The 21717-nt window shown below is 39.2% G+C and overlaps 2 protein-coding genes across 7 annotated transcripts in view; one reads left to right on the forward strand and one right to left on the reverse strand.

The window, feature by feature from the left end:
- Window positions 1-20961, forward strand: part of PPP2R3C (protein phosphatase 2 regulatory subunit B''gamma) — a 28833-nt gene extending 7872 nt beyond the window's left edge. The window contains exons 4-13 of the mRNA XM_085869370.1: window positions 1824-1936; window positions 4960-5057; window positions 5150-5220; window positions 5321-5453; window positions 6276-6331; window positions 6540-6615; window positions 14352-14488; window positions 16409-16546; window positions 19738-19797; window positions 20382-20961. Of these exons, the coding sequence (XP_085725496.1) occupies window positions 1824-1936; window positions 4960-5057; window positions 5150-5220; window positions 5321-5453; window positions 6276-6331; window positions 6540-6615; window positions 14352-14488; window positions 16409-16546; window positions 19738-19797; window positions 20382-20573 (1074 nt within the window). The 3' untranslated portion in view covers window positions 20574-20961. The remainder of the gene's footprint in view (window positions 1-1823; window positions 1937-4959; window positions 5058-5149; window positions 5221-5320; window positions 5454-6275; window positions 6332-6539; window positions 6616-14351; window positions 14489-16408; window positions 16547-19737; window positions 19798-20381) is intronic.
- LOC147032074 (uncharacterized) overlaps window positions 20673-21717 on the reverse strand; it is a 64883-nt gene continuing 63838 nt past the window's right edge. For all 6 annotated transcript variants that reach the window (XM_085869366.1, XM_085869364.1, XM_085869369.1 and 3 more), the window contains one exon: window positions 20673-21305. In XM_085869366.1, coding sequence (XP_085725492.1) covers window positions 21196-21305 — 110 coding nt within the window. In that variant the 3' untranslated portion in view covers window positions 20673-21195. The remainder of the gene's footprint in view (window positions 21306-21717) is intronic.

The following is a 21717-nucleotide window of genomic DNA, read 5'->3' on the forward strand; positions in this document are numbered from 1 at the left end:
CTCTAACAATTTTTTTTTTTGGGGGGGGGGGGGGTTGGAAATCACTTAAAACATGTAGAAATGCAAAAAAAAAAAATTCTCTAACAATTTTTGGGGGGGGGGAACCAAGTCCAAAATTTAATGGCATGATCCTTGGACCATACCTAACCCCCCCCCCCCACCAAGTTTCATCGGAATCCGTCGAGGAGTTTTTCTGTAATACTGTTCACTAACAAACAAACAAACAAACAGAAAGGGGTGAAAACAGTAACCTCCATCCATCTTCAAAGATGGCAGAGGTTAACAAACAAACAAACAAACAAACAGAAAGGGGTGAAAACAGTAACCTCCATCTATCTTCAAAGACGGCAGAGGTTAAAAATGCAAAAAAAAAAAATTTTCTCTAACAATTTTGTTTTTTGGGGGGGGGGGTGACTAAGTCCAAAATCTAATGGCATGATCCTTGGACCATACCTAACCCCCCCACCAAGTTTCGTCGAAATCCATCAAGGAGTTTTTCCGTAATACTGTTCACAAACAAACAAACAAACAAACAGAAATGGGTGAAAACAGTAACCTCCGATCTTCGATGGCGGAGGTTAATAAAATAATAATAAACAATATTTAACAAAGTAAAATGAAATTGAAGAGGGGAAATATGCATAAAATGAATGAAAGAAAAAAAAACACCTGTTTTTGTGGAGTTTTCCACCCCAACAGCATGATATTATGAGAACAATTTCATGTCGGAAATCATGCTGGAATGCATCTCCAGCCATCTAGGATCCTCTGGCTTCCAGGGCCTGCCTAAGGCCCTGGACCCCGGCCATACAGCTTCACTCGTGGTGATGGTAACCTGCTACTTTTTAATGGTAGCCTCCTACTCCAAAAAATAAGGAAACCCCTGGGTAATGGTTAGCGTCAGTGTTCCAGACTCCCTATTTTTTTGTTTTTTTTCTTCGGTATGACGGTGATATTGACACTTCGATTTCTAGATTTCAACATCACTGTCATACTGAAGAAAAAAAAAAACCAAAAAAAAACCAGGGAGTCTGGAACACTGACGCTAACCATTACCTCGACGTGTTTCGACTTATAAGTAACGTGTGTCAACAATCGCGTAACGTGCCTACAACTTATGGCCAGCGTATGCGGAACGTGTGTCATACGCCGAGTACGTCGATAAATTTTCAACATGCTGAAAATTTCTCGACGTACTCGGCGTATGACGACGTATGCCAGCGTGCTCTTAATGTATACAAAACTTACCCATAACGTATTCGACGTGTGCCAGCTTGGTTCGGCAAATTTTTCATACGTCGGCATACGCTGGCTAAAACGTCAAGGTGTGACAGCGGCTTCACACTTTGATGTCTAGTGCGGTTATGATTTGAATCGTCGAGCCGCAGCCTATGAATAGCCTATGCCACGTGATCGTCGGCGATACGCTGCCGCGCTATGCATAAGTTAGACTATCGTTGGGCCTAGGTTGTGAACGCCGACAACACGCTCAGCATTCGTTGGTATAAGTTATCTATATGTGATTGAAATGTTCTGTGTACATTACTAATACGTTATGCATACGTCCAACACGTTATTATACGCCCAAAACTTCAAAAAAGACATCAATAGTTCAGCGTACGCCAGCATTTTACATACATTTTGAGACCTTGCCATACGCTGGCTAAAACGTCAAGGTGTGACAGCCCCTTTAGACCTTGTAGAAAAAAACCCCTGTATATTGGCTTTGAGGTGACTGTGTAGTACATCGAAGCTCAAAACTTTAAATTTGTCATAACTCCTTGATTAAAAACATTTTTGGGGCTTGTTTCAATGTCCCACAGAATCTTTGGTTTCTTCTGGACAAGTACCAAACACCACCGATGATCGGTGAGGATCAGATGATCAACTATGAGAGTTTCCTGAAGGTTGGAGAGCAGTCAGGGTCAAAGTGCAAGTAAGAAAGTCATAGGAAAGTATTTTGGACGTACATTGTCACTATGTGGACTCTCTCTCTCTCTCTCTCTCTCTCTCTCTCTCTCTCTCTCTCTCTCTCTCTCTCTCTCTCTCTCTCTCTCTCTCTCTCTCTCTCTCTCTCTCTCTCTCTCTCTCTCTCTCTCTCTCTCTCTCTCTCTCTCTCTCTTGAACAGGGTGTGGCATTAATATGTAACACATCTATTTCTGTTAAAAAACAAGACTGAACAAAGTAAATCTTGTTTTTAGTACATTAAAGTGAAGTGCAGGTATGAGAGATTGTGTGACATCATAACAGCATACACAACCCAGCTCTATTACTTCAAAAAAAAACTTTTAAATGGTGTCCATTACAACTGATGCACTCTCTGCATCGAAACAGCACATTGTTCATTGCTGCTTTCAATGTGTCATTATCGGTCGCAGTGATGGCTTCATTGATCCTCATCTTAAGTTCATATACATATGTGGACGTGTTTTGTAAGCCTGGTTCTTAAAGAATCGCCAGAGGAAGAAATCTTCGTGGATTATATGTCTGAGACTCCTTGGGCAAAGGACACTTTCTGCTGAAAGGCGTTGGATCGACTTCTTTGGACTTTGGGAAATTGCTGCAGCTAACGGCAGCAATTGTTTCGTGTCCTCACTGTATGACATATCAATATCTCAGATGGACAAACACCACCATCTTCATAAGATTTTCCGACGAAGGAGAGAATGGTGTTACGACAGGGGCATTTCTGCTTGTAAATTCCCTGCTAAATGCTTGCTGAGTTGCATTAACAGAGCCTAATTTAATATTGAGTTTTTAATTTTAATCCGCTTGGCACCACGCTTCACCCGTAATGCACAAATGTACATAATTAATTCCACAGATATCTCGTAAAAATACATTGCAAAATGTGTCACCTAAAAATGCCACACTCTGTATTATAAAAGCTTATTTTAAGATGCTAGAACTATTTTGTTGTTGTTATGCACATGAACATCACATAAATATATACAGTGCCTATAGGAAGTCTACACCCCCTTTCAAAATTTTCACCTTTTGTTGCCTTATAGTCTGGAATTAAATTAGACTTTTTCCACCTTTATTTACACACCATAAACCCACAAATTCCAAGTGAAAAACAAATTCTACAAATGCCAGAAAATTAATTCAAAATACAAAACTAGAATATCTTGGTTGGATAAGTGTCCACCACCCTGAGTTAATACTTGGTGGAAGCACCTTTGACAGCAATTACAGCTGTGAGTCTGGTGGGATAGGTCTCTACCAATTTTGCACACATTGATTGGGCAATATTTGCCCATTCTTCTGTTCAAAACTGATCAAGTTGTGTTGGGAGCGTTGATAGACATCAATCTTCAAGTCATGCCACAGATTTTCGATCGGATTTAGGTCGAGGCTCTGACTGGGCCACTCAAGGACATTTATCTTTTTGTTCCTTAGCCCCTCCAGTGTAGCTTTGGCTGTATGCTTCGAGTCTTTGTCATGCTGAAAGATGAACTTCCATCCCAATTTCAGCTTTCTTCCAGAGAGCAGCAGGTTTTCCTGCAGGATTATTCTGTATTTTGTTCCATCAATTTTCTCTTCTACCCTGACAAGTGCCTCAGCCCCTACTGGTGAGAAACATCCCCATAACATGATGCTGCCGCCACCATGCTTCACAGTCGGGATGGTGTTATTTGGATGATGTGCTGTGTTGGATTAGCGCCAAACATAACGTTTTGCATTTAGGTCAAAGGGTTCCATCTTCGGTTCGTGAAACCACAAAACGTTTTTGTCAAATGGCTTCAGAATCTCCGGAGTGTTTTTTCTTGCATATCTCAAATGTTACTCATTGTGGGATTGTTTGAGTAATGGCTTCCTTCTTGCCACCCCACCGTACAGGCCAGATTTGTGGAGTGCTTGGGATATTGTTGCGACATGCACACAGTCACCAGTCTTTGCCATAAAGGCATGTAGCTCTTTCAAAATTGCCATTGGCCTCTCGGATCAGTGTCCTCCTTGCTTGGTCATCCAGTTTGGAGGGATGGCCTGATCTAGACAGGGTCTTGGTGGTACCATACACCTTCCACTTCTTAATGATTGGCTTGACTGTTCTCCAAGGGATATTCAAGGCCTTTAAAATATTTTTATACCCATCCCCTGATCTGTGCCTTTCCACAACTTTATCCCAGTGGTCTTTGGAAAGCTCCTTGGTGATCATAGTTGAGTCTTTCCTGTGAAAATCCACTTCCCAGCAGAGGAAACCTACAGGAACAGCTGATTTTATTCTGAAATAATCAGAATCACTACAATTTAACACAGGTGGAGGCCAATTAACTTGGTGTGTGATTCTGAAGGTGATTGGTTACACCTCAGCTAATTTGCAATTGATATTACTGGTGGGGGGTCTGGGAGACCTATCCAACCAAGATATTCTAGTTTGATATTTTTAATTTTCTGAAATTTGTAGAATTTGTTTTTCACTTCAAAGTTGTGGGTTACGATGTGTGAATAAAGGTTGAAATGTCTGATTTCATGCAATATAATTCGCGGCTATAAGGCAACACAATGTGAACATTTTGAAAGGGAGTGTAGACTTTCTATAGGCACTGTATTTGTTCCCCCCCCCACCCCATAATTATTTTCAAAGTGTAACAGAGCATTTGGCATGACAATAAATTCGACCAGCATTTGCAAAAGTAAGCAGATGTTTGATGATCATTGTTGAAGATGAATATATGCTAATAACATTTGCAGCATTTCACATTGTTCCCTTGCTCTGTGTTGTTCTTCTGTCCCACGGGCCTCAAAATCCTTTGTAATAATAATTTAAAAAAATTAGCCTTTCTGGTGATCCCATCTCAGCACTACCGAATGCCCCAATCATTTCAAGCTCAACTCCCATATACTTTGTTGATGTATCCATTATCTACAAATTTCCTTGTAAATGATGTAAAAATATACACTGACTGAATGCGGTGTTCTCTGTCACTTAAAATAATTCTTCATACTTCTAGGGTGTTTTTCACTGCTCGCGTTTTCGCCAAACTACTCGACAAAGACCCGTATGGCAGGATCTCAATATTACACTTCTTCAACTATGTTATGAGGAAGGGTAAGTTAAATCATCATCCAAATTACAGTTTCTGTAGTTACGTTGATTGTAATTGTTCATGGGAACATTTTTGTTTTTCTTTTCCCATACAGTGTGGTTACATCAAACTCGAATCGGCCTCAGTCTTTACGACGTTGCTGGTCAGGGCTTCCTCCGGGAGTCGGTGAGGCTATTGCCAAACACAAGAATATCATTAACAAACTTTTATTTTAAATTTACATCTTTCCAGGATCTGGAAATTTACATCTCTTTGATCTCTCCAGGATCTGGAAAATTATATACTTGAGCTCATTCCCACACTGCCACAGCTCGAAGGCCTCGAGAAGTCTTTTTATTCATTTTACGTTTGCACTGCTGTACGGAAATTCTTCTTCTTCTTGGATCCTCTTCGCACAGGTGATGTTTTTTTTTTAAACGTTGTCGTAGTAGTACTTGCATTGAATTAGAGGAGCTGAGCAACAGCATGCAACAAGGGCAGGCACCATCAATGGAGTAGAGAGGAACAGGTGAACAAAGAATGGACAAACTAGCAAGGAATTAACAGACAGATGGCTCAGTAAGGCCATACAAACATGTCATTGTAATGGGGATAAGTAAATAAAGGCTATGTGAGCAGACATGAAAATCTGACAAACGGTAATTGTGGATAAAGAAAATGCAAGTGGATGAGAGGATGAAATCAGAGAGTGAAAAATATCTAGAGTAGGAGTGGCAGCAACAGCATCAGGAGGGTGCTGGGGGTGAGGATCTAAGGTAAGAGTGACAGGCAATGGAGAGCAGAAAGATTGATGTTGGTGGATAGAGTGTGCTGTGATGTGGAGCAAATCTAAGCATTAAGGGCAAAGGTTAAACACTAATGTTAACGGGAAAGGAAACTTGCATTGGTTGTTCATTGATGGGGCCTTTGATGACTTGGGGCTGAAATGTGAAAGCCAGATGGTTTTTCATGCTTTTATGGTGTGTAAATGATTCTAGGACACAAATTAGGCCAGGATATAGCCAGACGTTTCCTTGATATTAACCACATTTGTATACTCGATCGAAGATGGCTCTATTCTGGAGGAGATTGTTTTGATCAGACTATTCAGAACTAATTTTTTTCTGTTTACTTGCATGATTAGATTTGATTGGAACAATGTGATTTAAAATGTTGAATAGTCATATGTTTAGTCAGCTGAAACCAAGTGTTCACTTTTAATATATATGTTGTGCTTGCAGGAAAGATAAAGATACAAGATATCCTGGCATGTGGTTTTTTGGATGATTTGCTGGAGGTTTGGATATAGCTCTTCATACACTCATGTTTCATTGATAATTATCAATGATGCACATTTTTTTTTTTATCAATCAACAACACTTGCAGATGTAAAGCTATAATTGTGGGCGATCTTTCATGCATTATGATTCGTATGATGTACCTTGTCTCATTTAGGCACTTTCACAAGGACTTGTTACCCTAAATCATTGTGTGAATTTTTCCAGCTGAGAGATGAGGACCTGTCCAAGGAGAGCCAAGATGTCAACTGGTTTTCGGCCCCATCTGCACTTCGCGTCTATGGTATTGGAAAACTGGAAGCTTTTAGAATGGGTTTGAGTGTTTTAAGTGAATGCTGATATGTTTTACTCAGGCACTTGTGCTAAGAATGTGGTGCTGTACCCGAACAGAGTTCCAAACTCAAACTCGGCGAGTTGCGCTTCAGAGCTGTGTCTGAGTCAAGCCGAGTTTGGCCGTCAAGTCGGAAAATGATTTGGATATTACATTGAAGCCAGTAAGCTGTTAGTTTTGATTTAAAGATTATGCGAGCAACTGGCATTGGAGATTATAGAGCTCGAGTAAACATATTACGTATCCCCGAATAATATCATGGAGTACGGTAGTACTCCATATAGACTATAGAGGGATGATATTGGAAAACAATGGCATCCCATTCAAATGTGTACACAATAATGTGCTCATAAACGACTATAGAGTGAAGTCAGAAGCATTTAAAAGCCAGATCTTTTATTCTCAAGCATTTTCTGAACTACCAAGACTGAAAAAGATGCCAGAACACATCGTATCACATCGAGAGTACCACATTGGGAGATCGGTAAAGTGCCAATTTGGATTTTTCTTCTTCTTCTGCTTCTTCCACTCTCAAAACAATGTAGAACTGTAGCCTGATCTACCTCAATAACTGCTGAAGCAATGATGCCGATTCCAACGCGAGGAAGTTACTTTGTCTCTGGGCTAGTGCATACAACCCAAAATTTAAAATATATATAAACCATTAAAGGTCCCATGACACCCAAAAGTACTGAAATTGCATATATATATATCCAATAGGATTTTTTCATCGTGATTTCAGATCTGACAATGTTTTTTTTCACATACTCGTTCTGTAAAATGTAAAATTAAAAAAACAAACCTCTTCGGGAATGCCCCTAAAAATTCTGCCGAAATCTACTGAAAGGGGCGTAACTCACATGACGTCATCTCCAGAACGACAAAGGCTGTACGCAAATTACTCAGGTTGGTGGTCTACGTAATTCTATTGGCTTCCTGTGTGTTTCCACATTTGATTGGTCGACTCAATCGCTTCGTTCATTTCTGCTTTAAAAAAATCAAACATTTGGTTTTGAATAATGGATGATATGGACTTTGATTTGTCTGGTAGTGACAGTGAGTGTGAGAGAAATTATGGATTTTGGTCTGAATCATATGGAGAATTGTCAGATAACGTAGTCGCGGGAGGTGAAGTTCAGGCAGCTGGAAATGAAAAACGGCCTTACCAGTTCGAGCCCGAAGCAGAACAAGCAGAGGAAAATGGCGATGAAATTCCCGGAGTTCATGATGATTAGGAGGACATCGAAGGAAGACTTGGCAATAACAACTGGTTAGACTAAATCCTATTCGTAATTCAATAATGTAAATTTGACTTGCATACTGCTCGATATCAGAAATATTTTAGTGAGGTGAGGTGACGTGACCAGCGCAGCGCAGCGGGCATGTTGCACCGCGGCAAATGAATCGCAAGCAAGACCAGCCCATGTCATTGGCCGTGTCTCTCTGCGCATAAAACGAAGCAATCTCGCTGTCCCGATATGATGAAAACTTGTGTGCAGAACACACCTTGTGACACAATTGTCTCGAGTAGTCCGATAAATCTGACGTTCTGTTGCATTTTTATTTATTTTATTCCTACTGTCATCATGTAGCGCCAGTAGAAAACAATGAAGAAAAGAGAATAATAAAAGAAAGCTACAGCACGTCAGATTTATCAGACTAGTCGGACGGACGATGGATTTATCGGACTCGTCTAGACTCTAGAGTTGACAAGTAACTTGTATTAGCATGCACACAATGTATAAGTCAATGCGTAAGAGTCCCGAGGCTATGAGGCCATGTAATAGGACAGATAAATTTGTCTTTCATAGTTGTGCCAACATATTTTTCCCTGTTCATTTATTACAGCATTTTGGCTAAATCTTAATGAATAGCAAGCCAATGGAAGCAGCACCTTCACTTTAGAATAAACCCATGTATGTCGAATGCAGCCATACCTGGCTTGCATGTATGTGGAATCATACCTATCCCAGCAGGCTGGTTTCAACGAACAATTCAATAAGCTGCAAAATGTGAGTGCAGGTTTTTCACATTGTTTGATTTTAAAATTACCTCCTTGCGCCTTGAAATTATGCAATATAATCTTTAGTATTTTACTTGTATGTCCCTGTAAGTTTATTTTTTAATGTAAAGGTTCAACAGTCACATTTTATATTTTGTGGACATGGTATAGCCCTTTATTGTGCATACATGCATTGGATTTGTACACGACTACGACAAGGTAGTAAAGGGAAAAATAATTGCCTCATGATTGCTGTGCATACACGGCTCAGAAGCAGAATTTCTTTTCCGCGAAACAATCACAGGAATTAAGACGATCAGTGAGATAGCAAACACATGTGCACAATGCACTTGTATGTACTTTATACGGCGCGTGACATCTAATCAATCCACTCTATGCGAGTCGCGTTCTGGAGATGACGTGAACGGTCACGTGACCTGCGGTTCGCTGAAGTCAACTTTTTTGAGGGGCGGGGCATAGCAATTTGTGAAAAATCCTAGAAATGTTCGAAATATTGGTCAAATTATTCCATTTTTGATTTTAAAAAAGAAACATGGGTGATTTCTTCACAAGGAAGGTCAAGTTAATATATAAACTAGAGTGCAAAACCTCCGCCGCCAATACTGCTGGGTCACTTAAGTGAACCTGATATCCTATTCATTGTAGGTCAAAACGGATCAGACTCTACTGAACCACGATTGAATAAACTAAACTAGATCGACGCGCATGTAGAAATGCCAAAAAAACCCCAATTTTTTTGAAAAAAAAGTTGCAAAATTTATGTTGTTTTTTTCTCTAACATTTTTTTTTGGGGGGGGGGTTTGGAAATCACTTAAAACATATAGAAATGCAAAAAAAAAAAATTCAAATATTTTTCAAATAAAATCAAAATGTTTTTGAAAAAAAGTTGCAAAATTTTCTAATTTTTTTTTTTTTTTGGACCAAGTCCAAAATGTAATGTCATGATCCTTGGACCATACCTAATCCCCCCACCAAGTTTTGTCGAAATCCGTCCAGGAGTTTTTCCGTAATACTGTTCACAAACAAACAAACAGACAGGGGTGAAAACGGTAACCTCCATCCATCTTCAATGGTGGAGGTTAATAACCAGGAAGTTTTGAGTGTCATGGGACCTTTTAATTGTTTTTTTTTCGGAAAAGAAATCAAACGTAAATGTGGACTCGACCAAACCATGTCAGGGTCGTGGGAGGGGGGTAGATGAACAGTACCATTCCAAAAATTGATACATACCCAAACCATCCCACAAATCAACTGAAACAAGTATTAAAACAATTTAATAACGTAGATGGATTTAATCCATTCCAAAAAATAACAATATATAAAACATTAAGCATTTTATTTATTTATTTTTTAAAACAAGAATCACATCGTTTTGCATATGTGGTAATCCACATTGTGGACTGAACATTACGATGTCACAATAACAATAATCATAATAACACCATTCCTTTTGTGTGGTAAAGGTGAATAGGGCGACCCGAGAGAGTTTCATTGGCAAGAAGTACAGTCCTGGATGGGTCGCCACTCTGATGCAGGTTACCCCGAATGATTATTACCGCAGTACACTGGTACTCATTTGACCGACCTCGGAAGGATGACAGGCTGAGTCAACCCACCTGGTGTTAATTCAACGGTTTTTTGGGGGGGCTCAAACTCAGGACCCTAAGGTCCTAAGCCAGCCACCTTAACCATTAAGTCAACACTTGTCACGATGCCACAATACGACACCACAATCATCTTATGGATTACAATCATGACATCTTTTGACATTTTACTTTTGTTGTGGGATTGTGATGGATTAAGAATAATAATAACAATGAAGAATGGCACCACATTACAATGCCACAATATGACACCACAATCTTCTTCTGATTTAGCATCACAATATTTTGTGATGACGTTGTTCCGTCACAATCCCACAACAAAAGTAAAATGTCAAAATATGTCGTGATGGTAATCTATAAGAAGATTGTAGTGTTGTATTATGGCATTGTAATGTGGTGTCATTCATAACTTTTTTTTTTTTTTAAGATTTCATCCCTCTATGTTTTTGCATTTTTTTTTAATGTTTTTTTTTTCTTGTGTATATAACAAGGAAGAAACCATTAATGCTGCTTTTCAAACTCAGAAAGAGACTTTTAAAGCAGGCAAGTTTATGATTGCCTGGTGTTGGCTGAATGGTCAGGATGGTGAGCTTGGGATACTAGAGTGTTGAGTTCAAATTCTGCTCGCCGTTGAATTAATAGCAGGTCGGGATGACTCGGCCTGTCATCCTTCCGATGTTGGCAAAATGAGTACCAGCTTGCTGGGATGATTGAGCCATTCGAGTTTCTTGCATCTGAGTGGCGACCAGAACAGGATTGTGCCCAATAGCTCAGGAGATTGCTTTGGCAGCACCGACTGACTCTCTGTACAGAGTATGGTCCCAAAGGATGGATCAAAATTTATGATTAAAGGAACAAACTTTTATTCCAAGTAAATCAATTATTACCTTTTCAGCAGTTCAAGTTTTCTTATTTAATAATGGCAGAAACCCTTTAGAATAAGCATAACAGAGAAACTCAGCTCCTTTTATATATAAATTATTGGATGAAAGGAATGGAAATAAACTTTGCATTATTAAGCAACTACGAACGCTTCACTATCGTTTCCTGCATCGGACTTTTTTTTTATTGTAATGCAAGCAGTGCTGTGGCCAGCTGCATTTGTCGACGCAGCTTAGATTGAGTCCATGTGTCACCCATGTGATCGATTTACATACACTTGATGAAATGCAAAATTATCCAAGTTCTGAGCCGATCTGAGACCCGGCCAATTTTTTTGCCCAAATTACTGAATTGGATCTGTATCAAGTTTTTGCACTGAGTTACAGGCCTATATGAATCCCTCATCAAAGTCGTCACCTGGACTTTAACGGGTGGCGAGTTAAATTCTAATGGATGTCATAATAAATTTTTCGCCAGAGAAAATAAGGTTGCAACTATACATTCATCATGTTCCAACACAGAATGGGTGGGTAATGTTAGTCATCTCGAAATCTCATCTTCATCTTTGTGTAGCAAGTGCAGAGAATCCTTATTCAAAGTGTGTGTGTGTGTGTGTGTGTGTGTGTGTGTGTGTGTGTGTGTGTGTGTGTGTGTGTGTGTGTGTGTGTGTGTGTGTGTGTGTGTGTGTGTGTGTGTGTGTGTGTGTGTGTGTGTCCGTCCTCTATGGCCTGAAACTTTCCATGCATACTAAGGGAACTCCAAGGGTGTGTGTGAATGAAAACTGTGTGTTTGAGTAAATTTAAACACCTCTTTTGAAGATAATTAATGGCCTACCTTCATGAAAGGCTTATCCTTGGTCAGCCCAACTTCCTCTAGCAGGGGTCTTCGCTGCCATTTTGATTCGGCCTACTGAAAATGCCTTGCCTTGTAAACATGATCTACTCTCACGGACTAATTAAAGGATATAATCAAAATATGATTTCGGATTTCATGATCGGATCTCTTGCACAATAAGTGTCATGTAAGTGTCGTGTCTTGAATAACCGTCGGAAGCTGTAATGAAATGTGGAAATGTTAAGAAATTACCAATTATTTATTTCATGTTAAGACATTACTAAGCGTATTTATTTCAGGAATGCTATTCTTCTGCCTTCTCCATATTTAAACAAGAACATATGAAATTGCTAAAGCACTAAACTAACTTTTTTTTGCTATTCTGAAAATTATATTGATTGAAGGAAAGTTTAAGGCATATGCCTGAAGTGTAACTTCATTGGGTGCAACAAATGTTCTTGTGTAAATATGGAGAGGGTGGAAGCATACATAGCCTTCCTGAAATAAATATGCTTAGTGCACTTATACCCTCCTCTCTCTCCCTCCTATCTTGGCTGTCTCTGTCTCTGTCTCTCCATCCCCCCCCCCCCTCTCTCTCCCTCCCCCATCATTCTCTCTTCCCCCCCAACTCGTCAGCGAAACGACAGGTGGTATTTGCTCGTAATTAATAAATTAGTGAACAATTAAAGCTGACATTGACTGAATTAAAAGGCAAGAAGCACATATTTTAAATTTTTATTCTTCCTTATTCTGGAAATTAATGGATGTATGTATTATGAAACCATGTGCATTAAAATATATGGAACAGCATAACGAATGAAGTTGCAATCTGCATTTTTGTCGTCAAACAACTTTCAACAGTTGTTATTTATTCTACTTGCAGAAGTTATATGGAACAGGTGAAACAATTTGTGTTTGTTTCGTTCTTGCAGTGTGCAGTAGATACTGTGGAAGTAAAAATAATTAATTCCATCTTGTGAAATATGATTATATCTACATTTTGGTAGTAGAAAGCTCTATGGATCACATGACTATTGCAAAACACTGGTTTGTACTGTTTTGATCATGCTGAAGCAAATATATTTCATATTGAGAGAAGTTTTCTTTGTCCACAAATTATGTACTCATTTCTCTTTAATTCCTGCTTTTAAACAAACAATATTGAAGAATAAAATCTGTTGTAAAACATAGGCTAAAATCACTGCAAATAATGGTTTGCATGCGCTGAATTGAGATCAACGATTTCTTTTGTCTGCAAGATAATTATGCTCATCAGGTCTCTCACAATGACAAGGTCAGAACTCATTACATTTATAACTGTAACATATCTTTTAAAAACTTAGGATAGTTGATTAATATATCGTTTGCCTTTCTCATTGTTGAGAAAGTGCTCTCCTGAGTCCACTAGTAAATTCTCAACACCACCACTGTACCACTCAAAGCGAACATTTCAAACCAGATGACTTTCAAACCATATGGCAATAATAATAACGAATGTATAATCCTCATGCTAGCCTAAGCACATCTGGACCTGGTGAAAGATCTTGTTATTAGTCCATGCTTAGTTAAAGGAAATATGTACCCATCCATTGTGTTTGTTACTCTAAAATTTACTTGAAAAATGATTTCATGCTGAAGGTTGTTTTATAAATAAATCGATGTAGTATGTTAGTTAACTATGTAACAATATAATCTTATATTTTCCATTCAGTTGGCAAATTGGGGAGAATTACTTTGGTGACACCGGAGTATCTGGTCCTCAGAGGCATTAGTCTCATTAACTCTGGCCTCCCATTCAATTGCAAAGTTATACAAACACGAACTTTGTCTTCCCATTGTCCTCTTATCAACAGGAGTCTCATCGAACTGCAGAGGTCATTGACCTCTAATTGTTCTGCAAAAGCTGTACAAACCAGATGCTCCATTTGCATGCTGAGATAAATGCTTATCATTGCTGAAAGTAAATGAAGGTTTTCTGCACATACACGCCCTACCGAAGACACACATTCTTTCACAATACAATCTGCTTAATTATGCTCAAGATTGTTTTCTCTTTGCTTAAAGGACCTCGTGTGCAAACCATGCTTTCTTGTAGGGTGATTGGCCAAGTGCCCTGTGATGTTCTGACCCCTCCTGATTTCCATTTGTATAAAAGGCCATGTATGCTCTGCTTATATTTCTGTAGAGGCAGAGATCTGCTTGGCCTCTTGAGACAAGCCTTTCTTTCCACATATATGTGTTTTTGTATAATAAATGATCTGTTAAATTATAAAGGGTTTTCTCTTTTGGTTGGAAATCTCCACCACAATACCAATCAGTGTGCTGACTGCTTATTCACTCTACAGGTCAGTATCTCAACCTTGACAAGGACCATAATGGAATGTTGAGCAAAGAGGAACTTTCATGCTATGGTACTGGTACACTGACGCCAATATTTCTGGATCGCATTTTCCAGGAATGCCTCACGTATGATGGAGAGATGGTGCGTTTCTCTCTTGTAGATATCCCGATAACCACACAGACATTTGTGCATTTTTATATTACCTTGAGTTGTGTCTTGTCACCTGGTGAAAGTATCCAAAAAAGTCATTCTCCTGTATTTCCTGACAAATGAATTCTCGATAGCAAATGGTTTACAGTTTCCATAAAGACAATAAGATTTCTCAACTAAATGTTGAAAGAGGTATGGTAACTGCCATGAGAGAAAAAAAGGTGAAGTGATGTTTTGGTCTTGAACCTTTCTTCAAAGCAAGAGAGCCCTTCTCCAAAGAGAGCCGTTCTTTCATGTTCATTATATCTTATTGTGAAAGGGACATATGAGGAGGTTCCTGCCTGAAGGAGAAGTCCATAAACAAAACTATTATTTTTCTACAAGTTTCAACCAAATTTTTTTACAAACAAATATTTTCACAAAATAAACTTGAAAGTGAACGTGTGTGTGCGTGTGCGTGTGCGCAAGAGAGAATATACACACACAGTTTGTGTCTTTTATCAGGGCAACCATTATTCAAAGAAAGATGAAGGGATGGTTTAACATGATCATGTCTTGTGACCATCCTTACCTTGTTTGCATACTTTTTGAAGTAACATCCCCACATCTTTTGCATTTAAAAAAAAATGTTTTTCTTACTTTTATGCTTAAAGGTAACTGTGCTATTAAATTGACTTCAACAGAATTTTGAATTCTTATCTACCTACAGGTAGTGGTCAAAAAAATGAAAACACCAATTTAAACTCACTTAATAGGATGTTGGGCCTCCACATGCGGTCAGTACGGCCTGTATGCACCATGGCATAGAACCCACCAGTGTTCGTCATTCTGCAGGAGGGACACGGCACCATTCTTCCATGAGAAAGTAAATCATCTCACACCTGTTTGATGGAGGTGGAAAACGCTGTCTCTGCCGTGGTTCCAGAATATCCCATAAAGGCTAGATTGGGTCAGATCTGGTGAGTAAGAAGGCCAAGACATATGGATAACATCTGAGTCATGCTCATCAAACCATTGGGTGACCACACATGCTCTGGATGGGGACATTGTCATCCTGGAAGACATCCCTCTCAGCAGGAAAGAAATGCTGCAACATGGGGTGAAGATGATCACTCAGTACCATTAAGTAGCAATTGCCATTGACCTTGCCTTCTAAGGGAATGACTGCACCTGAACCATGCCAGGAAAATGTGCCACACAACATACCAGAACCCATCTCTGTTGGAATCAAGCACTCAGGGTTGTAGAGTTCTTTAGGTTGGCGCCACACGTGTACTCGTCCATTTGTTGAAAATATGGTGAAGGATGATTCATCTGATCATATCACACATCTCCACTGCTCAGTAATCCATTGCCTGTGCTCTTTGCACCATGGGACTCGCAAACATGCATTGCGAGGTGTGATGAGCGGTTTATGCATTGCAACCTGACTGTGGTATCTCGCTCTGTGGAGTTCTCAGCGGGCCGGTTTTCATAAAACTGACCCCAGGTTGAAATTTATAGTTGATTGATCTGCAGTTACTAGCCTGCTTTGCCTTGCACTTCAAATTATTTGCTTGATTAACACATGGACCACACCTGTGTAAAAGCCGTTGCTTTCAATATACTTGGTGTCCCACATTTACCCAGGTGTTTCCAATTTTTTTTTTTTGTCCACTACCTGCATATTGCACACTTCCAACTTCCCACAAATGTTTAATGTAGAATAGCAACACAAAAGTGAAAATAACCCAAACGTTTACACAGTAATATATGTGGGAGAATTGAGTGTTCACTGGGTGTCGCTCAGATCAGTTGGTTCCTTGTGAAAAGTCCTCCAGTGTGTTGTCGTAAAGTTTAATCCCTACCTTAACTCGAATCCATAAGTAGACCAGGATAAAAGATGATTTTACTTCATTGTGTCAACTGTAGGATTACAAGACTTACTTGGACTTCGTGCTGGCTTTAGAAAACAAGAAAGAACCAGCTGCTTTGCAGTATTTTTTCAAACTGCTCGACATTCAAAACAAAGGCTGCTTGAATGTGTTCGCTCTTAATTGCTTCTTCAGGGTAAGAACCTTGTTTTTTGAGGGTTGATCCAGGATTATATGGATCTCTTTATGCCATCACTGTGATTCTGGAGTTTGTGTGTTTAACCATCTGCTGGAATCGTTCATTATTTTTGTGACATGCTAAATGTTTAAATGCCCTTTAAAAATGTATTTTGCCAAACCTTTCAGAAGAGCGTGACGTTTTATAACAAAGTCCTGATACAGATATGCATTGCTCAATTTTAATTTACATCACATTTTGATTATCTGTTGTCTGTGAAGATTATGAGTACATGAGATGAACAATGTGAACTGTTTGTATGATGCAAGCCTCATGTAAAACGAACATGTTCTCCAATTACAAGATGCAGCTTTGAGTGACAAATAAATGTTGTTTCAGGTGTTTATAATCAACACAGAATAGGAATTCCAAATAATTGTTCGATCACACAACATATGTACGTACATTTCTCAAATTATATTGGTGTTACACGTCTGGTCTAAGAGGTAAAATGGTGGATATATTGGAATAGTGGGACCTCTAGTACATGGTAGCATAAGTATGGTGTCATTCCCCTAGATAATGAAATGTGTGGAGTACGTGTTTAGAAACACCTTTCCCTCTGCCACAGTTTTTGTGTCCAAGCTCCACCTCCCCCGCCCCCCCCCAATCCCTACATTTTTTTCCTTAACCTTCCCCATCAGTCACCTGTTTTGTGAAAATTCCCCAGTGTAATAACCAATGAGCACGAACCACAAGTGATCGCATGGTCAATGCAAAGTCATGATGAGCGTGTGAGTGAAAGGCCACATTGACTGCTCCTAAAAAGACCATGATGGCACTGTCTTTTGAGTGTGTGCCACAGCATGGTTCAATGTGGTGGGACCTTAAAAGTGCAGACAATGCATGTGGTTGTTGCTGAGGGTTCCTGGTGGATGTTTATGCATGCAAGAATGTTGGTCAGTTGCTGGAAGCTGAGTTTATTCTGGATCTGGAGCGGAAAGCTCACGAGTCCTGGAGGGAAGGCATGTTGGGTGCAGCAAGGACAAGCTCCGCATAGAACCGCTGCGCCCAAGGACAGGATCCAAATGAACAACCGGGATGATGCATACACTGAGCGCAAATGTGGAGAGGTGAACCATGTGTGCGAGCGAGGCTCACGCAGCACATGTTTTATTTTGTCTCGTCGATTCCCCTCTGAGTTCCATGTTTCCCCCAAATGGATGCAATAAGGCATATTTATTAAGTTGTCGTGGTACCGGGGGTACGTCGTATTAATTATTACTTCCGCCACCGAAGGTGGAAGGAGGTTATGTTTTCACCTTTTTCTGTCTGTTTGTTTGTCTGTCTGATTTGTGCAGGATATCTCAAAAAGTTGTGGATGGATCCAGATGGAATTTGGTGGGCAGCTTGGGTGTGTGACAAGGACGAACCAATTAGAATTTGAAGATCCGGATGCAGATCCGGCTCTGAGAATTATTTTATGTGATTCTTCACCATTGAGAGATGGGGCCAAAAACAATAGAAAGCACAATATCTCAAAAAGTTGTGGACGTGTTCGGCCAAAACTTATTGATTTTAATCATCACTGTCAGGCCCTGCAGCTGCTACACCCACTTTCCCCGTTTTCTTCCTGTAAATAAATCCCCTCTTTTTGATGAAGCATTGTGTGGTCATTGGGAACAAGCTCCAGAGCACTTAGATAATTGGCTGATTAACCCGGTAGATGGGCAGATTGGGCCCGCGCCTCAACACGGAACTTCAAGTTTCGCTTCGTTATCCTGTTGGCATCCCGTTGCGGTAATTGCGTTCGGGGATGCTGATTCGTGCCAAATTAACCAGACGGATGCAGAGACATTTTAATCCCATACCCACCAGGTAGTGTGACGGTCGTTGAAGGCCACACAAACGTAGTGATATAATATTTGTTGTCACAGTTTTGCAACAACTCAAGTTGTTGCAAGATCATGAATTGATCCCAGGGGTTGCAACAACCCCCTCCCTGCCCAATGAGGTAAGATCATGAATCAATTCAGGCCTAACTTTAGGACACAATTTTCATTGAGCAATATAATATGTTATAGTTTTGTTGGAGAAACAGCTTGCAGTCACCCGAGTGCCCCCATTCACTCCATTGCAACTACGGATATTGAGGATACTTTGATAACATATTCCCAGCAAAATTTATTTGCAAATTCGTACAGATTGATGCATCACAGAGCACTCTCTCACTGAGAGGGGAATGTTATACTGGCTTGCGTAAGCTGTAATTGTCAGTGTTTAAAATAGTTTATATGAGGACTGTACATTGATATGGGACTGAACTGTGATTTGAATGGCAAAAACATGCACCAGGATTGGTAGAGAAAGTATTATCATTCCTTCCATATTTGTATTTATTTTTGTTATGATCATATTCCCCTTTTTTGTAGTCATGCATTTATTTAACAGCTTATTACCTCGAGGTAAATATTGCTTATGAAGTGAAAAGTTGACAAAATTCATATTTATAGATTCCTATAAGTTTGAAAAGCTGGAGTTCATTTGAGGAATTTGGTAATTATTTTACAGCTTTGTAGAAATTTGTAGTCTCGGCTTTTTTTAAATGAAAACAAAACGTTATTCAAATGTGGTGTGTATATATATATATATATATATATATATGTATATATATATATATATATATATATGTATATATATATATATATATATATATATATATATATATATATATATATATATATATGTATGTGACAATGCCTCGGCATTAATTGAAGCTCCGATCGATTTGAGTATGGACGGGTTTGAATGGCACAAATATTCTACATTTTGGATGCTTACATGGGGCATGGTTGAGGTGTGATGTATGTTAATGGTGTCGAGCAATTTTTATTCATGCTCCTATTTTTGTTGCTAATCAGTTTTACTGTCTTTAAAAAAAAAAAAATTGCGTTGTTTTGAGTAGCCTGTCACCATAATAAAATTGTATCACCAATTTGATTTCAACTATCACCATAATATTTATTGAACCATGAGGAACAAATTAAACATAAACATCAAAAGTTAGTGACCAGAATCAGCATAAAAACAATTTTAAAAAACAAGGCTAATATTGAATTTTAATTTTTCAATGTTTTACTATTTAGCTCAGTAAATGTTAACTCTCACCTGAAGTCTTCACCAATATCATTCTTTCCTCGTCTCGAAAGGCCATTCAAGACCAAATGAAGCAACGTGGACAAGAGCCAGTGTCGTTTCACGATGTCAAGGTGCTTGTTAAGTGGTAACAATACTGACTTCTGTGAATACTTGTGTTGGTTCACATCAGCAGACAAGAAAAAAACAATGAATTTTATCACTTAGGAGTTGATAAGCATGTTTGCGGTCATAGGAAATCAGGTGCAGCTGACATTTCGACTGTAAGCCCTTTTTTGCTCTGACGAAGAGCTAATGCTTGAAACCTCATTTCCCATGGCTGTAAATGTATTCTTATCAATTTGTAGTGAACAAATAGATTGCTCATTTATTTATCTTGTGCAATAACAATGAGTTTTCAATGTCAACGGTGTCACAGGAAGTACCCGCTCATTATGGCATTCATTCATATTTAAGGAGTTGATGTTGAATTAATGCCATAAAGTATTTTCTGACAAAATTGAAAGCAGGAAAGTGGTTGAGTTGTGGGGAGGAAAAAAAGGGTGGGGCGGTGGGGGGGGGCTTGGAGTATTAATATTTGCTGGGAACATATTATGATCCTAGTTGGTTTGAGGTGACATCAAAATGAGGTTATTGAAAAGAAGAGCAGGGAAAACCTATGTTTTCTCCTCCACCCCATCCTGCCTCCTACTTGCAGGATGAGATATTTGATATGGTGCGACCAAAAGATCCTTTGCACATAACCTTGCAGGACCTGATCAACTGCCGACAAGGAGACACTGTGGTCAGCATCCTCATCGACCTCAATGGCTTCTGGACGTATGAAAACAGAGAGGTGTTGGTAACTGATGCCGGTGATACCATCACTATTGAGCTGGACGATCACTAAACATCGTGATCAAACTCCCAATGACTCATATTCAGTCACCACCTTCTCAGAATACGTCAAACCAAGATGCTTGTGAGGGAAATGATGAAAATTGTAAACTGAAGGTTTTGTGGCTTTATTGGCATGTTTCTGGTGGAGAAAGCCTGGAATAGGGAAATTAGGATTTCAAATGAGTTCTCACATTTTTTAAATTTAACCTGCTTACAAATACATTGTTATATATGGAAAATTACATTGAAGGTTCGTGCAGTTGTATTTTTAGCTCTTAGTCTGTTTAAACAAAGATTGTTATTAGCTTAATTAAAAGATGGTTATTAGCTGACTGTGCAATAATTTATACAACTACTTTTAAATTTTTGATTTTTAATAAATATTGCATGTCACTTCATTCATCTTGTTGTGGCTGAAATGGATAGAATCGCCTGGCATGATAACTTGTTTTGATTTTTAAAAAATGCAGCAGGTTTGAACCAAACACAATGAGGATTCAAGAGAAGATACAAAAAGTTGTTTGTTTTTATAAATTGTCACAAATCTGCACTGTGAGCAAGTTGATTGTGAGATGATGGCTTGTCAGTGAAGTCTTAGCAGGTTTCGTGCTCTTGCTCTCCGTGCTTACAGTTTATGGGGATAAGTGTAACGGGCCGGCAGAATGTGGTCGGAACTTTTCTGGATTAGACCCCTGGTCATCATCAACTATGGCAAGATCACATGGACTGGTGCACAGGCTTCCTGGAAACGAGAATAATTAGGAAAGTTACAAATGCCTCCAACAATGAGGGAAATATGATGCTCACTATCCCTTTGCAACACTGAAATCAAAGATCCATATCTAAGAAGGTTGTTTCAAAGATAAATTATTTTCTCTTTCGGCCCATTTCCTTATCATGCAAATAAAATGTGGATTTGTCCAACACCGCTACCCAATCTATTCCACCCCATTTTATTTTCCCCACCCCTTCGACTTTTCCCCAAACCCCACCCAAAACCACAAATTCTCCTTCACTCTCCATCCATTATTGTGTTACAGTTGTGGGGGTAGATGGAATGATTTAATAAGGAAATTTAGCATTGTGTAGGGTTGCTTTGTCCGTGGATGAGTAGAAGCATCTCGATGGAACTAAGTTAGGGAACCTGTGAGCTT

Source organism: Eptatretus burgeri, chromosome 2, assembly GCF_056783735.1.
Source record: "Eptatretus burgeri isolate ZD-2024b chromosome 2, Ebu_testis_v1, whole genome shotgun sequence".
Classification (NCBI taxonomy): domain Eukaryota; kingdom Metazoa; phylum Chordata; class Myxini; order Myxiniformes; family Myxinidae; genus Eptatretus; species Eptatretus burgeri.